Genomic DNA, 16,257 nt, shown 5'->3' with positions numbered 1-16,257 from the left:
GTTTTTCTCATAGAACACATGGAAGATCTCTTTGCACTTCTTGCAGCTCTGCGCAAAACTTGTTTACAAGTCACATCACCCAGGTATGCCCTGACTCCAATGAAGGCGTGGCTCTTAGAACTCATGAAATGTGAAGTCATCAAAGAATTTCCAGAAATCTGCTTTTGTACAGAGCCAGAAAATTGGTATGGGACACTCTTCCACTGGAAACAAAGGACACCATTTGAAGGGGTTTTAATTGTCTATTGCAGGTAATGCACATCACATTGGAGTGGGTCCAGCAGAGTTAGTGTGTGATGAACGTGTGTCCCACAGTGATCCCTGCGGTAGGGTTCTGTGCCACTGTGGGACATGTCTGGGTCATTGCCTGGGATAGCATGAGTGGACACATAGCTTCATTTAACAGCTGCACTGGTTTCAAATTTATGTTTGTTTTTGGCTGTTTTTATTTTTTTGCTGATTAGGACCTAATTATTATTTTAAGATTTTCCCTTACCTCTCCCCCACAATGAAAATTGTAAAATTTAGTATTGATCTTTTAGCCTGACTTGTGGTGGCACAGTGGATAGAGCATCTACCTGGGATGCTGAGGACCCAGGTTTGAAACCTCAAGGTCGCCAGCTTGAGCACAGACTCATCTGGCTTAAGTGCAGGCTTGCCAGCTTGAGCATGTGATCATCGTTGTAATCACATGATCCCTAGCTTGAACCCCATGGTCGCTGCCTTGAGCCCAAGGTTGCTGGCTTGAGCAAGGAGTCACTGGCTCAGCTGGAGCCCCTTGGTCAAGGCACTTACGAGAAGCAATCAATGAACAGATTAAGGTGCCGCAACAATTTTTGCTTCTCATCTCTCTCCCTTTCTGTTTTTTTCTCTCTCTTGCTAAGAAAAAAAAAGATCTTTTTACTCAGAGAAAAAATGTATGAGTACGTAACCTCATGAGTTAACTGACTTGGTGTGGATATGTATTTTTGATTGCTACAGTCTGAATTCTATAAATGAGTATGTGCATGCATTATTGGTTCTGTTCATTGCTCTAGTATTTATACATGGATATTAATCGATTGCTAGACTGTGTTGTACACAACCACTTTGTGCTTTCCTGAGTTTTATGATATTGTTTGGTGTTTTTGTTCCAGGAATCAAACAGTTTTGTTCCAGTGCCTTCATAATCTCACCAGAGTTCTTCCTATAAACTGTTTCTTCAAAAATCTAAAATCAGGAAGTGAGGATTTCCTGAGCGATCATTTGGCATCAGCTCTGGAGAAGGAACTGGTTATCCTTTCTTCTCTTCCTTGTGCCTTAATGAAGGTAGAAAGCAACTTGGTGCAGACGTGTGGAGCAAGCACAGAAAGGAGCAGTGCTTTGTCAGACAGAAAAGAAGACGTCCAGCCCTACAGAGAAGAACTTCAGAGAGAAAAGCAAATATTGGGGACAAGCGTAAAAGTGAGTGGTGCCCTTTATAGAGAAATGACTTTGAAATTAGCCGAGATTCAGATGAAATCAGACCTTGCTGCAGGGAAACTGAGTGGGTAATAATTATCATCTCCATTTGATTATATTTTAAAATATTTTCCCTGCCAGAATGTTTTGGTTCCATTTTTTAAATTTTACATTATATGCCTCCTTTGTAAAAATAATAAAAAAAGATGAGGCTTTTTGTAGAATCTTAGGTTTGGACGACACACTAAATAGCATGACTTAGAGCAGGGGTCCCCAAACTATGGCCCACGGGCTGCATGTGGCCCCCTGAGGCCATTTATCCAGCCCCCACCGCACTTCCGGAAGGGGCACCTCTTTCATTGGTGGTCAGTGAGAGGAGCATAGTTCCCATTGAAATACTGGTCAGTTTGTTGATTTAAATTTACTTGTTCTTTATTTTAAATATTGTATTTGTTCCCGTTTTGCTTTTTACTTTAAGATATGTGCAGTGTGCATAGGGATTTGTTCATAGTTTTTTTATAGTCTGGCCCTCCAATGGTCTGAGGGACAGTGAACTGGCCCCCTGTGTAAAAAGTTTGGGGACCCCTGCCTTAGAGTAAGAGTTCTCAACTGTGGCCATTTTGCATCCCTCCAGCCTTCCTCGCCAGCCCCCCCCCCCCCCAGGGGTACTCGGCTTGTTCGGCAACATGTTTTGGTTGTCAAGGAGAGAGGGGATGGTGATGGAGGGGTGCTCCTAAATACCCTAGTCTCACAGATAAACCCCCCTGAGCAGAATGATCCAGTCTGAAATGCTGAGGTTGGGAAATTCTGCCTGAGAGTTACCATTTGAGTGAAGGCATAAGTCATCAAACAGTATTTTGGTGTAACTCTTAAAAAAATAAAGCTTAAATAGTCCTTTTATTGTATTTTGCTTAGTAAAATCTAGCTTATAAAAATTAACTTCAAACAGACAAGGTTGTCAGAATTCAAAAATTTCTGTAAAGACCAAGCTCCTGTGGGAATGTAAATGGCAGGCTTTCTGGGTGAGACCATTAAAATGGACGTGTTGTCTGGAATGCAGAGGACCCAGATTCAAAACCCTGAGGTCGCCGGCTTGAACGCAGGGTCGCTGGTTTGAGTGTGGGATCATACACATGACCCCATGGTCGCTGGCTTGAGCCTGGGGGTCTCTGACTTGAAGCCCAAAGTCTCTGGCTTGAACCCAAGGTCGCTGGCTTGAGCAAGGGGTCACTTGCTCTGCTGTAGCCCCCCTGGTCAAGGCACATATGAGAAAGCAATCAATGAACAACAAAGGTGCTGCAATGAAGAACTGATGCTTCTCATCTCTCTCCCTTCCTGTCTGTTTCTATCTGTCCCTCTCTCTGTCTCTCTTGCTTAAAAAAATTAAAGTGTTTTAAACCTCGTTAATTTCAAGTTTTTTAGAAAGTTGCTCTGAAATTGTTTAAGGCTTTAAGAATGTAAGAATTTTAGGGCATTTCTCTGAAAAGCATCTCTCTTTCAAAATGTTAGGCATACTTCATAGGCTACTATTTTTTAAAAAATTAAAAATGCTTTAAGCCACCTTAAATTCTAACTCTAGGCAAAGCTAAAATATAGTATTCTAACTAGAATAATTACAGAATATGATGTTTCTCATGGACTGAAAAAGTTTTAAATAACTGAAAATTTACTTCAGTGAAGAGTTGATTTTTTTTTTTTTTTTTTGTATTTTTCTGAAGTTGGAAACAGGGAGGCAGTCAGACAGACTCCACATGCGCCCAACCGGGATCCACCCGGCATGCCCACCAGGGGGCGATGCTCTGCACATCCGGGGCATCACTCTGTTGCAACCAGAGCCACTCTAGTGCCTGAGGCAGAGGCCACAGAGCCATCCTCAGCACCCGGGCCAACTTTGCTCCAATGGAGCCTTGGCTGCGGGAGGGGAAGAGAGAGACAGAGAGGAAGGAGAGGGGGAGGGGTGGAGAAGCAGATGGGCGCTTCTCCTGTGTGCCCTGGCCGGCAATCGAACCCGGGACTCCTGCATGCCTGCCAACACTCTACCACTGAGCCAACCGGCCAGGGCCAAGAGTTGATTTTTTTTTTGTTATTATTATTCAGTGATAGGAGGGGAGGCAAAGACAGACTCCTGCATGCACCCTGACCAGGATCTACCTGGAAAGCCCATTAGGGAGTCATGCTCTGCCCATCTGGGGCGTTTCTCTGTTGCTCAGCAACTGAGCTCTTCTTAGCACCTGAGACAGAGGCCATGGAGCCATCCTCAGTGCCTGGGGCCAACTTTCTCCAGTTGAAACATGGCTGCAGGAGGGGAAGAAAGAAAGAAAAGAAAGAAAGAAGTGAGAGGGAGAGGAGTAGAGAAGCATATGGGCGCTTCTCCTGTGTGCCTTGACCAGGAATCAAACTCAGAACATTCACACTCTGGGCTGATGCTCTACCATGGAGGCAACCAGCCAGGGCAAAAGGTGATTTTTGATTTGTATTTCTCTAATAGCTAGTGAAGTTAACCTATATGATCCTATTAAACCAATGTCACCCCAATAATTTTAATAAAAAGTAAATAAGTGGTTTTCACGGAGTTTAATAAGAATTTCAAAGGGGTAAAAATTCATCCTATTCCTTTTTTGTATGTGGGTGGCAGTAAGAATTCTGGAGTAATAAGAAAATGTCAGGAGAGAGAAAAGGACTCAAAAAGGATACTGGCCAAAAGGAATGTTTCTGATCCTTTTTGCTCTAAAATTTTGATGTGAGATGGAAGAAATAAAGTTGATTATAGAAAGTGGCATTTCATGCGTTCAGCTATGAAGTGCTAATTCCCCCCATGCCTTAGAAGTGCTTGAATGTCATGATCTGATGGTGCAAATGGGTTTTAGAGAACATAGGTTATTTTCTTGTCTCAGTTTTTATGATAGTATAATGTACTAGGTTTTTTAAAAAAGTAATTCATTGCAAATTGAGACAGCTCTATTTCTATGAAATGTCAATGAAAAATATTTCAGACTTTCTGGAAGTGGAAATGGAATAATTCCAGGGCTAATTGTGGCAATCTGGGAGCAGTATGTGTCAGTAGATATAGTAGAACTGTCCGTGACGTGTTCTGAAAGAATGACCCCAGGGTAAAATGTAGAGACTAAATCGGAAGGTGGAGGCTGTCCGAAACTAGATGGAATTTAATTGTAATAGTTTATCCACAAGAAACTTAGAATAATAATGTTTGCTTATTTTTTTATTTATAAAAGCAGCCTAACGTTATTAATGTAGGTATACCAAATAACCTCTTTACAAGTGAGTTTAGTATTTCAATGTATCTTTCTTACCTTACTATCAACTGGAAAAGCCAAAGTTTGAGGAAATGATGACCTCACCACTGTGTTATGATTCAGTTTTCTGTCTTGGATAACCCCATCTTGAGAACTTTAGGCTTTTACTGCTAAAGACAGTGTGGTTCAGTGGAAAGAATGCTGGTTCATTGAATTCTTTATGGGTTTGCTCTGTTTTCCTTTTTAGTTTCCTTGATCTGTTATTACTTGAATTGCTTACTGCCTTAACCAAATAGCCATATCCTATTGTGTTGAATCTTTACAGTGCTAATGGCCTGGCCACTCTCTAGGCTTTATTTCAGTAAATCTGTTGGCTTTTTATTCAGTAGGGTAGCAGCACTATTCAGGTAGTGAATGCTCATGAGGCCAGAAAATCAGACACCTTTGTGCCTGCACTGTTCAGACTTCCTGTGCTCCACTTGTGAAGGGCTACACTGGACAGAGTACCTGTGTGCATGGTTGTAGGTCAACATGATGGTCCTGAGTCCGGCTAGGACACTTCTTTAGCACCTTTAACTTCATCTTTAATTATCCATTTCTCCACAATAGCAGTCACTTACTCTGAAGGTTGAAGTAGTATTACAGGCCTGTAGAGCATACCATTAGTAATCACCCAAAGCAGTTAGTACTAGATTGATACCCAGTATGTAATGCACTCTGTTGATTGCCTGTTGCACATTGATTTCTTCTTTTCCTCATAGCACAACTCTCATTTTGTTCAAGAAACTTCCTTTCTGCCTGACCAGGCAGTGGCACAGTGGATAGAGCGTAGGACTAGGAGGCGGAGGACCCAGGTTCAAAACCTCAAGGTCGCCGGTTTGAGTGTGGGTCATCTGGCTTGAGCACATGGTCACTGGCTTGAGCATGAGATCATAGATATGTCCCCATGGTCACTGGCTTGAGCCCAAAGGTCACTAGCTTGTAGCCCAAGGTTACTGGCTTGAGCCCAAGGTCGCTGGCTTGAGCAAAGGGTCACTCAGTCTTCTGTAGCTCCCTGGTCAAGTCACATAAGAGAAAGTAATCAATGAACAACCAGGGTGCTACAACGAAGCATTGATGCTTCTCATCTCTCTCCCTTCCTGTCTGTCTGTCCCTCTCTCTCTGACTCTCTCTGTGTCTCTATCAAAAAAAAAAAAAAAAAAAAAAAGGAAAGAAAAAAGAAAGAGAAAGAAACTTTCTTTCCTGCAGTTCATGAGATTAGGGAAGTGGACCCCCTTCCCAGTTCCAGAAGTTACTCCTGATTTGTATAATCCACTTAGTTCACTTCTCTGACAGCTGTTACTGGTTGGAATGGGCGCAAGACCTAAACTGGGCCGAATCACATGGGGTGAAGAGCTTGGTTCTTTAATGAAGAAGGGGTTCTCTTCCTGTCCAGATAGAAGTGGGTGGCCCTAATTTTAAAAGTTGAGTGTTACCGTCTAATCACAGGAAATTAGGCTTTTGAATGAATCTGACGTTGTAGTTGCATAATTGTTTCATTGTGCCTCTGAGCAAACCTAAATCTCACCCTCTGCCGAGGATTGCTTATTCAGAAACAAATAACTTGTAACAGAAATCAAGGTTTCTATTACTTGCATGTGAAATGATTTCTCACTGCTAGAAAAAGGGAAGAGAATCCCAGAGAATGAAGCTGATTGTTGGACACATGGCGTCCCAGAATAGGAACAGTGTGCTATGGAGATGGGATGCTTGCACCTCCTAGAGGAAGAGCAGGGAAGAGCCACCCACTCTGCCTACAGAGCACCTTTCATTGGCTCGCTGGGCTTCTCTCTTGGCTGGGTTGTTTTTTTAACAACTCAAATTAGTTCTCATAATATTTTATATCAGATAGCTTTTCTAGAAGTTTTTTTTTTAATCGTTTCTTCTGTGTCCCTTAGCTTCCCTCTGATATTATACCAGACTACTTGTTCAATTACATCTTCCTCATTGGGTTAAGGGTATATGTCAGATTATTTGACCTATTTCTCTATATTTCCTGTATTAGAATATAAAATTACAAATGGCAGGATCATATCTTTTGTGTTTCTTAGATATGAGAAGAATTCAGACTGCGAGTCTCTTCTAACAGCTGTTCTCATATCCTCAGCTATATCCTGTTCAGTAGAAAGAAATCTTTATCAGTTTTGATTGTTCTAGGAATCTTTGTGCGAAAAAACCTGATTTGATATTATTGAACTATTCAAGAAATAGAGTAGTATTCCTGTGTTGAAAGAGATGCATGGCATTTATTAATTCAGAGCCTGTAGTATTTCAAAGGTAACAGATATAAACTTGATGAGATGTTTTAAGGTTTAGAATGAGGAAGCAATTTGGGTATGTCAAGCAGTATAATAAAATCCTTTTAAAAGTTAGCCAAGGCCATGGCTGGGTTGCCTAGTGATAAAGTGTCATCCCAGCATGCTGAGGTTGTGGGTTCGATCCCTGGTTCAGGCACGTAGGAGAAGCAGTTGATGAGTACACAACTAAAAGGAACAACTAAGTGAGACGAGTTGGTGCTTCTTTCTCTCTCTGTTCCCCTTCCCTTTTTCCTCTCTCTAAAATAGATGGAACATTTTATAAAACAGGAAATGAATGTGCTCTGCCATTTGAAAGATTCTGGTAAATGGAGTAAAAACATTGGGAGTGTGGCGGAGGTGTCATCAGAAGGGAGCCCGGACCAAACGTGCTCTTGAGAGTCTGCCAGCTCTTCAGAGAGAATGAGCCTGCAGTGCATATGTTGGCCCAAGAAGGAGGGCGGGGCTTGGAGTGCAGACGAGTCCGGGGTTTCTGAAGCCAGTGCCAACAGGAAGGGGAAAGAATTAGCCAGAGGTGAAGTAGTAGGAAAGATAATTATCCACAGAATTTAGGCAAAGAATTGAACAAAGCTGTTACCCAGTTTTTTATGATGTGGCATGCTGAGAAATAGCCATAGCTCACCTTTATTGATAATTCTGTGCCAGACTTTGATTGAAATGCTTAGCCCACATGATCCTTATAATCACATAAAACTGCTTTCCAGGGTGGTAGCCACTAGCCACTGGCTTTTTAAACTGATATTGAAAATAATTCACATTTCTTTTGCTTAGTTACATTAGCCACGTTTCAAATACTCAATAGCCACATGTGGGCAGTATAGAATAGAACATTTCCATAGTCACAGAAAGTTCTGTTAGCTAATACTGCTCTAGGTGTGTACCATTAACAACCTCTTGTGTATAGATCAAGAAACTGAAACCCACAGAGGTTAAATAACATATCCAAGGTCACGTAGCTAGTAAGGAACAGAGTACACAGATGTTTTACCATATGCTACTCGGCTTATAAAGCCAGTTTGAAATAAAAGAATATATGTCCTCTGACTCTTTTATGTTAACAAAATGCACTTATTGCAGAAAAATAAGTTACAAGAAATGTACAATTCAAGAAAAATAGAAATTTGATGTAATTGAAATATTGAGGAAAATGTGGGCCATGCTCTCTTAAGTCCTGTAGTGAGCTAGTTCTTCGTGTTGATTGATGGCCTCAGCTGAGTTTTATCTCTTGACTAGTTCCCTTCAAGTGTATCTAAATGCCTCAGTCTCTCTTCCTTGTTTCCTTTAGTTGTCTTCGTTAGAACCATCACTTTCCAGAATTACTGCATTTACCATTTCTCATTCTTATTCTGGGGTTTCCGAAATGTAGTGTCTGTTCTTTAAATAACCCTTAAGTAACTTCTTTTTGAGACATCTCTAAGGAGGTCTGGAGATTCTCTGAATTATTTATCATTGCCTGGAAATAAATGTTACAGCTTAGAATTCCAGGAAAAGTTGTGAGCTGTCTAGTCTAGGAAACGTACATCTTTAGTCTATGAGAACTATAGCACTTGAGAAGAAAAGGAGCAGAATTCTGATTTCTTTTTTCACCCTTTGTGTGCTCTAATCCTCCCAAATGATGTCCCGATAAAACATTTCATCTCTTGAAAGATATCAGTGGTGTATCAAGTGGCAGGGGATATAGATAGAGTTCTTTCATTTGGTCATGTGTTTCATTGAAAACATTGCTGTGCCAAGGTGTACAAGTAGGTGCTAGAGACCAAAAGATACATATGCCTCTTCTTGGTTTTCAAAAAGCTTTCAGTCTCAATGGGAGAGACAGTGGCACAGGCTTGTATGCCACACGGAGAGAGTTCATAAAAGCATTGAACTGGGGCTCCATGGGAGTAGCCATATTGGAATACTGCTATATCCCGTAGGGATGCCATCTGCGAGCAGGGGTTATGAATTGTAGTCACTGGGGATCTAAGGCTCAGGGTATTTATGTTGGGGGTGGTTGTGCACTAAGCAGTGAAATAGAATAAATAGCATTTTGCGATGGTCAGGGATTGTCTGCCAGACCTAGTGCTGCCCCATGAAGAATGGCCTAGGGAGAAATGTATACACAGAGAAGTTCAAACCAGAGCACTTGGGACAGTAAAAGGGGGTTTAAAATATGTAAATCATATGATTTTGAAATATTTATTGATTGAAAAATTTGTTTTATTATATTGTGAACCCATAATGTGGTTATATTTAAAACCCTTTTAGAAAACAAAATGTGTTTAAAAAATGAAAATAATATCAATGTACATTAAAGTGAATACTTTTTAAATTGTCTGATTTTTGTCTGTTTTATTGTGGTAAACATATAACATTGAATGTATCATATTTAAGTGTAGTTCAGTATTAAGTATATTTCCATGGTTATGCAATAGGTTTCTAGAACTTTCTCATCTTGCACAACTGAAACTCTATACCTATTAAACGTTAATTTTCCCTTCGCTTCCCTCCAGACATTGCTCTAGCCTCATGCTCAGTCATGGTTGTACCTAAGAATCACCTGAGGATTTCTTAGGATTTGTTCATCTTAAGCTCACCCCGAAGACTTGGATTTACCTGGTCTGTGTTCTGCCTTGGGCCTTGGCATCAGTGTAAAAGGTCCCCAGGTCATTCTGATGCACTGCCGGGCTGGAGAGCTACGTCTATGCCACAAACACATCAGCTTGACTATTCCAGGGGGCATGGCTTAATAAGTTTTTTGTTGTTGTTGTTAATGGCATCTTTCTCTTAATGCAATATGCCAATGTTTCTCATATTTTAATGTATATACAAATCATCTGGGGATCTTGTTCAACTCTACATTCGGATTCTGCAAGTCTGGGGTGGGGCCTGATACTGTTGTCTGGCAAGCTCACAGGTGAGGTTGATGCTGTTTTTGAATACCCTTTGTTGATTGGCTTAGGCCTGGGTGATGAGAGGGAGACTTTTGACTATTGACTGTTTACCACTACTTAAATGTTTTGACATAGGCATTTGATCTGGGTTGAATTGTGTCTCTTCAAAAGATATGTTGAGATCTAACCCTATGCCTCAGAATGTGACTTTGTTTGGAAGTTTAAGATGTGATTAGTTAAGTTGAGATAAAGGTCATACAGGAGTAGTCTAGGCCCCTAATCCAATATAACTGGTGTCCTTATATAAGAAAATGCGAAGGCAGAAACAGGGAGAATGAAATGTGAGAATGTAGGCAGAGACTAGAGTTATGTAGCTGCAAGCCAAGGAATGCCAAAGATTGCCAGCAAACCCCCAGAAGCTAGGAAGAGGCAAGGATGGATTCCCCTACAGGTTTCAGTTTTCAGAGAGAGCATGACTCTGCCTATGTCTTGATTTCAGACTTCTAAACTCCAGAACTGTAAACAGTACATTGTGGCATTTTGTTTCAGCAGCCCTAGGGAACTAACATGCTTATCAGTGACATTAGTTTTGAAAGTTAAAAAATCAAGGGTATTTTAGAGGAAGGAGAATAGGTCACTGTAAGGCAATGAAAAACAGCGTGATGTTTGCATAGGACTATAAAACAGATGGTTGTTAGTATTAAAGTATGAGATTCCTTCAGTCTGTCCTCCTAAGTAGCTTTTATGTTTATCAAGCTTTTTTCCATTTTCATGGTTACCTCCCTTTTCCATGCATACTACCATTGTTAATCTTAACTGGACTATTTAAGCAGTGTTCTAACTTGTGTCCATATTTTTTACTCTGTCTTACAGTCCTGTTCACAAAATTGTAGCCACAGTTCTCAAAGCTCAGATCTTATCTGCTGAAAAGCCATTCATCATCTTTTCATTTTCTCAGTGGTCATTAAGTGGCTTCCCATTACTTTTAGACTAAAGATCAAAATCCATACGTGGCATGTAAGGTGCAGTGTCGTCTAGCCTACCTCTTGAGCCTCGCTAGGAGGCTGCTGTCCCTGTGGACACTAGTCTCTAACAACCCATCCGTTCTTCAAGCACAGCATTTTGCTTCCTACTCAAGCTTTGCACATGCTATTCCTATGACCCAAGCCGTTCTGGCCCATCCTACTCTTCACCCAGTTTCATGCCCGTAAGTCCTTCAAATCTCAGTTCTTAATTCCATTCCTCATGGAAACCTGTGACCCTCCAAGACCAGGTCAAGTCCCCTGGTATGTACTTTTGTAGTATTCTATACTTCTTTCTGATTACTATAATTAGAATTTAGTAGCTAACTAATTATAGGCAAGTATTATACTTAACTCAAATTTGAAATCAGGGCTGTTGTCCTTATCGGTAAGGGTCCTTTACATTTCTTGATTACCTTTGCATGCCATCTGGCATGGTACTTTGCACATAACTGCTGCTTAAATAATATTAGTGTAATTTTTAACAAAAGACACTAATGAATGAAGTATAGTTTTAAAAAATCTAAGTAAAGAGATAATGGTGTGTATGTGTGTGGCCGGGCAGGCAGAATTTCTATGTTTTGTATCACATGAAGGAGCTTGTATGTACTTAATTCTTCAATCAGTGGTTCCTAGACTTTGATCATGTGGGCCCATATACTTTTAATATTTGGGGAGGCCAGCATAGATTTAACAACCTTTTCTTTTGTTATGTAAGGATGCTTAAAAGACACACTATAATTTTATAAAACAATATATTGATACTAAATATAGGATCATAGAACACAGATGATTTAAACTGAATGCATTTAATTTTGTGGAAAAAAATAATCACCACATTGGCTTTATTTTTCTCAGTCTCATTCTGCAGCACACCGATTTGGAAACTTGTGGGCCAACACTAGTCAGTGGATCAATGTTTAGGAATCATAGATGAGAAGTTTTGAAGGCATTTATGTTGGTAAGTGGCATAGTCATAATCTTGTTAGTTGTTTGGAGCCTGGATTGTAAGGGACAAAGAGTAGATTAGGAATAGCAGTGAGATTACTAGAGTGGTCTAGGTAAGAGATGATGGAGTATTGATTTAAATTGGAAAGGGTAAAAATGAAGAAATGTATTGCAGAGATATTTAGGATGTATGCTCAACAGGACTCAGTTTGTAATTATTAATGATTCTTAAAAGATGAGGGTTTAGAATCACTGGAGTTAAATGTGTGTGTGTACATGCAGGCATATACATTTATGCCTAGACTTGCCCTAGACCTGATCCTGCATGGTCAAGGGTAGAACCTGGCTTATATGCATTTTTATAACTACAAGTGTGATTTTGATGCTTACCATAAAAACAGTAGTTAGATGGTCAGCGTAAGGAGAAGGGTAGTCAAGGAGGGCTCCCAGATTTTTATTTTGGGTTATCGATAGTAGGGAATTTAGAGAATAGTAGTTTGAACTCCTTCGTGAATCTATCCCATTTTTATTAAATGGGCTGAATTCAAAAACAATCTTCTTTTCCTACTCAAACAGTATTTCTTGTACCCCCTTAAGCTCTTCTGCTACTTTTAGGTACAGAAGAGCCGTCACATTTTCAAGTATTATAAAGTTCAGTCCAATCTGTTGTCTTCAAAATGAGACTACATAAGAAACAAAACTTAATTATAGTAATGACAACAAAAAAGGTATCCATAGCAAGAAATGTGGAAGATATAAAGTAAAAAAAACACTTAAATACTAATAAAGGATCTCCAAAAAGACTACATATAGTCTTATATAGGAAGACTCAATGTTGTTAAGATGTCAGTTTTCTGTTTATAGATTTAACCCAATCCCAATAAAAAACACCAATAGATTTTCTTTGGTATAAGTCAAGCTGATTCTAAAATTCTTAAGGAAAATTCTGTTAGCCAGAAAAGCCATGAAAACCCTGAGAAAGAAAAGCACATCAGGAAATTGAGATTCTCTCTACAAGATTTTAAGATATAAAGTAAAATATCAGTAAATAAAAGTGTGTTTCTTATTACAAATAGACAAACACCACAATATAATAGAAAGTTTAGAAATAGGACCGGAAACATGAGAATGTAGTATATTATAATGACATCCTACCTCAGTTAGGAAAAGGTGGCCTTAGAAAGTCCGAGTAGTGATCTGGGGTGCAGTGGGACGGGAGAATGTGCCAATTACCAGGATCAGTTAGACATGGACCAGAATTTCAAGTATAAAAAAAAAGAAATAAAAATATTTCTGGAAACAAAGGGTAACTTCTGTGTTAACTTGGAATGGGGAAGACTTATTTCACAAAATCCAGAAGCTGTAAAATTCAGTCACATTAAAAGAAAAAAAAGTTGAAATGTCTTTAAAGAAAAAAGGCATAAAGCCAAAAACAAGGTAACATTGGAACAACATTATCTGTGACTAATACCTTAAAATAGGGACTAATCTCTACAATACAGAGAAAATGTCTTGAAAATGTTGAAGGCAAAGAATCAAAAGAAAAAGGGGGAAAAACTTTAAATGTAATGGAAAAGAAAATGCCAATATACATTTCATAACACGTGCAACTTCACACAGTGAGCAAAATGAAATTAAATTGCATTGCAGAAACGGGACTTTGTACTAGTAAAATGAAATAGGTTGCCACAGACTCGTTCTCCCATTAGAGAAAACTGGATGCATTACAAAGGACTCAGAGAACTGTGGGAACAAGGACTGGATGAACTAAAATCATTTTAAAAAGGAGGAATTGTTCCAAAGTAACTTGCTAATTGCCAGCCTTAGTTTATCTGGGAGCAGGCTGTGGATGAGGCTTGGTTCAGACAAAGGGCTTCTGCGTGGGGACAGAAGTCAGCAGTCTTTTAGCTGTTGCATAGTGCTGTAATGACACATTGAAACATTAAGGAAACTTAAATGCATACAGTTCTCACCTTGGGGTCTTTTCATAGTTCTGTGGCTGCACAGGAAATGGGGAGCTAGCACGCAATCCTAAAAGGCGTCCTGAAATCTCTCACTTGTACAGTGCTGCCCGGCAGGAACTCGCCTTCAAACATGCCTGGTTTCCCCTCCAAGACATTTGCAAAGTTTTGAAACTGAATGAAGTAGGAGGCTAAAGGGCTAAGATGGAAACTCCTGATGGTCAGAACTGTCCGTTGTAAGTGTCCAGGTCCAAGGGTATCTGTGCTTCCAGAACCTAGGAACATGAACAAACCAGTAGATTCAGTCTTACTAACCTTGTAGTAGTAAGTAGTAATTGATCAAGCCCAGTTTCTGATTGGATTGTGTTGATTAGCTTATTCACCCTAATTGACTAACGAGACACTCTCTTTTCCATGGAACCTCTATGGTTTTTCTATACACCCTGGCATACAATAAAATAATTTCTAGATATGCAAAGAGACAGGACTGTAAGACTGGTAATTAAGAGGAAAAGTAGATATGGATCGAGATGCTATTGATACTGAAATTAGCAGGTAACTCTAAAATATGTTCTATAATATATTCAAAATAGAGGAAGAGGACAAAATAGGTGAAAAGGTGAGAAATTTTAAATAATTGGAATCTAAATAATGAAGAGAAAACTTAGAACTGAGAAATGTAACATCTGAAATTTAAAAACTCAGTTCATAAGTTTAGCAGCAGAGGGACATAGCAGAATGTAGGACTAGTGAACTGGGATACAGGTCAAAAATTCTCAGACCGAAGCAGAGAAAGAAAGGGTAGAAAAGAGATTTGAGTAAAAGAGACAAGGGCGACATAATTAAATGACTTAATTAACATTTATGTACCTGAAATTCTGGAAGAAAAGGATGAGGAGAATGAGGCAAAAACAATATTTGAAGAGGTAATAGTTGAGAATTTGTTCATAAATTATGAAAGATATCAACCCAGAAGTTCAAGAAGCTCAGAAAACTCTAAGCAGATAAAGAAGTAGGAAACCACACTTATGCACATCATGGGAAAACAGTTGATAAAAATAAAGCCAGTTAGAGAAGCTTAAAAGTGGTTAGAGAAGAAAGATACATTACCTTTGACAAGCAATGGTGTAATGGCCAGTATCTTATCAGAAACAATTGAAATATGAGAGCAATAGAGTTTTGTTTTTTAAACTGCTTATAAAAAATAACAGCCTAAAATTCTATGGGTAGCAAAACATGTGCTTCGAAAATAAAGGTAAGGACATTTTCAGACAAAGATGAAGGAAATTCTTTGTAACAGGCCTGCTCTGAAAGAAATATTGGAGGAGGAACAAAATGATACTACCTGGAAACATGAAAATGCAGGAGGGAATGAAGAACATGAAAAGATGTATCACCAGTAAATATATGTCAATAAATATCGTACAAAACAATGATGGTCATTCTTGAGTTTAAATTATTTGTAGAATTAAAGTACAGGAAAATGGGATTGATATCACCAAGATGGTGGGGCAGGAGACCCACGCCTCTGTCTCCCCCGCACCCCAGAAAGGAAGACGATTAGCTATCCACAAACAAAAACAGCTCTGGGAGAGCTCAGAGGTCCACTTACAGAGCCTTGGCAACACAGCGGACCAGAAACACTTGAGAATATCAGCACAGAGAAGGGTAGGAAGACAGTTTAATTTCGCCTACATCCCAGAGGCTGGTCATTGCTGTTCAGGCTTCTTAGCCCAAATTCTCCTTGCTGGGAAAAGGAAAACTGAGCAACCGGGTTCCCCAGCCCTGTAGGACCCGGCGCGAAAGGCCCACTTTGGTTTTACCCCACCCCAAAGCGGCATAGCTGAGACATCGGGAGATGGCTAGTAATGAGGAGGATTGGCAGGACTACCAGAGGTAGCCGTGCGATGGGGCTAAGGTTGTTTCCAGAGCCTGCGGTGGACCCCAGCGGCCTTTGTCCCTGAGGACCCCAGTGGGCCTTGTAGAATCTGTGGACTCCTGCAGTTTTCATCACTGAGGACTTTTTCACAGACCCTGGCAGACTGTTCTACAGAGGATCTGAGCTTTTGCCACCCAGGAACCCAGCCGCCCACACAGTTACTGCAGACCCCTTCTGGCTGTTACCACTGAGGGCCCCGTGGGGTTTGAACTTGCAGACACCAGCGGCATGATTCCCTCCTTACTCCCCTTTTCCTCTCTCAGCCATCTTGCTATACTGGCAACCACATCAGACCTTTGTGGCTGTGTGGGTGCATGGTGGTAGCTCAGGTTAGTGTGGCTAGCCCCCCACTACCATGCACATGCCCACAGCTGCCCCTGTTGGTGCATGAGTACATGTCAAAAGCCCAGGCCTCAGCACCTGCTTCTCTGTCTGGATACAGCCCAACTCCCGTCACAGGACTCCA

The 16,257-nt window shown here is 40.3% G+C and overlaps 1 protein-coding gene across 1 annotated transcript in view; it reads left to right on the top strand.

The window, feature by feature from the left end:
- Positions 1-1,664, top strand: part of FANCB (FA complementation group B) — a 31,697-nt gene extending 30,033 nt beyond the window's left edge. Inside the window, exons 8-9 of the mRNA XM_066356441.1 lie at positions 14-251; positions 1,137-1,664. Of these exons, the coding sequence (XP_066212538.1) occupies positions 14-251; positions 1,137-1,533 (635 nt within the window). The 3' untranslated portion in view covers positions 1,534-1,664. The remainder of the gene's footprint in view (positions 1-13; positions 252-1,136) is intronic.
- Positions 1,665-16,257: the final 14,593 nt, after the last annotated feature.

The sequence above is a fragment of the Saccopteryx leptura genome, chromosome X, assembly GCF_036850995.1.
Source record: "Saccopteryx leptura isolate mSacLep1 chromosome X, mSacLep1_pri_phased_curated, whole genome shotgun sequence".
NCBI classification, from domain to species: Eukaryota; Metazoa; Chordata; class Mammalia; order Chiroptera; family Emballonuridae; genus Saccopteryx; species Saccopteryx leptura.
The sequence above is the reverse complement of the archived record's forward strand: the minus strand, read 5'-3'. Positions and strand labels throughout refer to the sequence as shown.